This window comes from Halichoeres trimaculatus, unplaced genomic scaffold, assembly GCF_033239565.1.
Source record: "Halichoeres trimaculatus isolate MK-OKI-2021-1 unplaced genomic scaffold, fHalTri1.1 fHalTri1_scaffold_4, whole genome shotgun sequence".
Classification (NCBI taxonomy): Eukaryota; Metazoa; Chordata; class Actinopteri; order Labriformes; family Labridae; genus Halichoeres; species Halichoeres trimaculatus.
The window spans coordinates 5,708,584-5,712,201 of record NW_027437182.1 but is presented as its reverse complement, the minus strand read 5'-3'; the positions used below and the strand labels follow the sequence as shown (position 1 = coordinate 5,712,201).

At 37.1% G+C, this 3,618-nt stretch overlaps 1 protein-coding gene across 1 annotated transcript; it reads left to right on the top strand.

Moving 5' to 3' along the window:
• The first annotated feature begins 233 nt into the window (after nt 1-233).
• cunh1orf52 (chromosome unknown C1orf52 homolog) lies at nt 234-3,353 on the top strand. The gene is made up of 3 exons (XM_074668431.1): nt 234-676; nt 1,364-1,574; nt 2,418-3,353. Exons 1-3 carry the CDS (start codon nt 380-382, stop codon nt 2,564-2,566), a joined length of 657 nt encoding a protein of 218 aa, XP_074524532.1. The 5' UTR covers nt 234-379; the 3' UTR covers nt 2,567-3,353.
• Nucleotides 3,354-3,618: the final 265 nt, after the last annotated feature.

Sequence of the window (3,618 nt, the reverse complement as noted above, 5' to 3'; positions counted from 1 at the left end):
ATCATCATAGTAAGTAACATGTTAACTGATTTTAATTTATCTTTTCTACATAAGACATATGATAAATATTTCTAGCTACTCAAGAAAAAGAAAGAGCCATATGTTGTGCAAAAAAAAATGTGGATTTCATGTTGACAAAAACATGTCAAGTCCATTTTGGTAGAACAAAGTTCTTGTTAGATTTTACACAGTCTGCTCCTTTAACGGCTTTACGACAGTCGCCACGACACTATTTGGTCGCTTTACGACTATTTTGGAGGTTGATTCAAAATGGAGTAAATCGTCATTACCTGTTCGATACCCACTAATCTGCTGCGTTAAACTCCAGTTTTTATCGTAATTTCTTCACTCGGGTGATAAAATCAGTGATCCTCTCAGGATGACGGAGGAGAAGAAGACCGGCTCGTTGGGTTTCTTTTCAAGCTACGACGATCTGAGCGACAGCAGCGATGAAAGCGACTCAGACGAGGAGGGAGAGAAGCGACAGAAGAAAGCCGGGACAGATGCTGCTGGTAGCGGGGCTCAGTCCTCACAGGGAACCAAACGAGCGGCCGGTGGAGCTCCTTTACCCAGACCCGAGGAGCTGTTCGGGTCCGTGTCCAAGCCCGCTTTCCTCTACAACCCGCTGAACAAGGAGATAGACTGGGACAGTCTGACGGTGAAAGCTCCGGAAGAGGTAAAAACACAAGGTAGAGATACACGGAGGGAGTCATTTCCACTGTTACACCTGGATTCACCTGTGTGGCTAATATCTAATATCGCAACTTTTTCATCAGTAGTTTAAATTAACTGAATATGAACAAATTATGTTGGTACTGGGGGCAAAGCTTTACCTTGGCTTTTGATAGACATTTTAATCATTTTCAGATAAAAAATATGAATAAAATCATACATGGTTGAAAGTTTTGCTCGAAAATGGACAGAAAATAACAGGGAAATATGATTCAATGCATAAACAGCATTTTATAGTTACCCCTCAAACACTGTTCTCGTCTCATAATAGCTTTGTAATTGATTAAGGTATAGTCTTTAATTCCTAAACAAGAGAAATCAGTTTCTAAAAAAGAGTTATAATGCAATACATCAATAACATTAAAAATTAGAAGTCTCATTTGAATGACAATTTAGATGGAGCACATTTATTTATGTGCACAAACACTAACAGCTGAAGAAAAATTCATATCTGCTTGTTATCTGACTTTATCTATACATAATTTACAGATGGTTAATGCCAGTTGTGAAAACTAATCCATAGTTTCCCTCAGTTAATATCAGGAAAGGAGTTGTAGCATTTCTGCCAACTCGTGCATGTTTTCAGTATGCAGTAATACCTCATTTAAACACTTTTCTCTTTTCCTCGCAGCCTGCCAGAGAGTTTAAACCCTGGAAGACCAACGCTGTGCCTCCTCCTGAGAGCTACGCTGCAGAGCCAGAGAAGAAGAAGGGACCTCCACCAGGCATGGACATGGCCATAAAGTGGTCCAATGTGTATGAAGACAATGGGGAAGACGCTCCACAGGCTTACACTGGCAAAGCACAGTTCCTACCCACAGAGGAGCAGCCCTCTGACTCAGGTCAGTACTGCTGCACCACTTGAGATGATGTTTTCTAACATTTTACTTACCTGGCATATTGGAAAATGAATAAATAAATACATATCTGTAACAGCAACACTATGTCAAGGTCCAAGTCAGTCATATCCAACAAAAGTATTTTTTCATTTATTTAGTGGTTGAAACTGTTACTGTTCAGTTTCATATAGACAACTTTATTCACAATTTGCACTGTAATGGCTGCATTCAGGTATTATTTTCTTGTTTTGAGCCTTAAAATAAATTAGAATAACACATTCACAGGCATTCATACATATTATTTATTTGTAAATTGACAAAAGAGTGATTCATCTTTTCACGTTTTTATAAATTTGTGCAGAGGAAAAAAAAACTAATCTAAAAGAAAAATAAATAAAATAAAGGAAAAAGAGAAAGTGAAAGGAAAAGAAAAAAAACAAATAATTTTTTTAAAAAAAACCTACAAAGATACAACAGAAGAAATCACATAATAAGAGAAAGCTGTGAGACATGAGATGATTCTCCTCAATATATACAAACGCAAGACATACCGGTTTGCATCACTCAGATAGAGCCCGATTAAACATAAGAGGGGATTTAGGAAGAGATATAAATTATCTATCTACTCCAGGGGGCCTGAAATTTATTTTCCTAAAATTTCAGAGAAAAAATGGTGCGTTGTATTGGAGTAACTGTCAAGAGCCATTCCTTTGTTATTGCCTTTCTAGCAGCAATGCTCAAAATTCTAAATAAATAATCCTTTTTTTTTTGTGTGTGAGTGTATGAAAATGTATATTTCCTTTCCTCTCCCAAATCTCAATCCTATCCGTCCCTGCCTCCACGCAGACGAGGAATCAGACAAGCTGTCCAACAAGAGACGTCGAGTGGAGACCTTCCAGCAGAAAGAGAAGAGGAAGAGGGACTTGGGACAAGCTACTTCTGATAAGAACTTTGTGGAGGAGGAGAAAAGGATCCTGAGGCAGAAGGTTGAGTGAGACCTGCAACAACGAAGCTGCTTCTCGTTTTAAAATGTCACATCAGACTGGAGCGGTCACAGATATTAGCACATTGATCAATCCACTGAAATGCTACAAAAACAGACTTTGTACCTGTGTGTTATCATCGTTTGAAATAGTACAGTATCTTTGTTTTGTTTATAAAGTGATGTTGGTCACAGTTTTGATGAGAAGCATCATTAATGACAGTTATTTGGCAAAATTTTCAACTCAGGGCCTCAGATTCTGATTAGTCCCAGTAGATTATTTTCCAAAGTCTGCGTCTGAATGATTGATGCTCTGGGTTTTATTCTTCTGGATGTTACCAAAAATGTTAGATGGGTGTCCTTCGAGTCAAACATCTTTGTTTTAGTTCAAATAAGCTGTCAGATAGCTTTTTACTTTTGATCTTTGTGTCAACGTTATCAAATGAAGTCCAAAATAAGAATTTTTCAAACTCTAAATAAGGGAGACTTGAAACTTTTGATTTGTCTCCTATTTGTTAAAATGTCATGAGCTAAAACAGCTGCGTCATCTGCCTGTGGTGGTTTTATGTTTGTCTTGTGATGTAAGAAATATCTTATCACCATTAAAATATGACTGTTTGTGTTGTGTTAAAACTGTGACTTCTTTAAAAATCATTTTGTTGAAACTTTTTAAAAGCTTGTCGCTTCTCTGGATTGTGGCCACTAGATGGAGCCCTTGAGCTTCCTGAGAAATACACTAATAGTGTTTGTAGTTCAGTCAGTGGATTTATTTTTTTCTCAGTTTTCCTCACAAATATATATATATATATTTATTTGTCTTATTTGACTCTATGTGTCACCACATGTACAAATAAATGTGAGCAAACACATTTAGTATCTCAGTTTTCATGGACCCTGTTTGTTTCTGCTCTCTCAGTGTAAACAGTAGTATACAAACAGTTTTATGGTTTTGTTTTAGTGTCATACCATTCATCATGAACCAATGAGGTAATAAAAGTCATTTCTGTAGAAGCGCCTTCAGGAAACTGATTTCTCAATGCTGCCTTTACTTTCTGTTTTGATTGT

What these genes read in the sequence shown, in the direction of transcription:
- cunh1orf52 (XM_074668431.1), top strand. Translation starts at nt 380, where the DNA reads ATGACGGAGGAGAAGAAGACCGGCTCGTTGGGTTTCTTTTCAAGCTAC. An exon ending in CGGTGAAAGCTCCGGAAGAG is followed by an intron (nt 677 to 1,363) that starts GTAAAAACACAA and finishes TTTTCCTCGCAG; the next exon opens with CCTGCCAGAGAGTTTAAACC. An exon ending in GGAGCAGCCCTCTGACTCAG is followed by an intron (nt 1,575 to 2,417) that starts GTCAGTACTGCT and finishes GCCTCCACGCAG; the next exon opens with ACGAGGAATCAGACAAGCTG.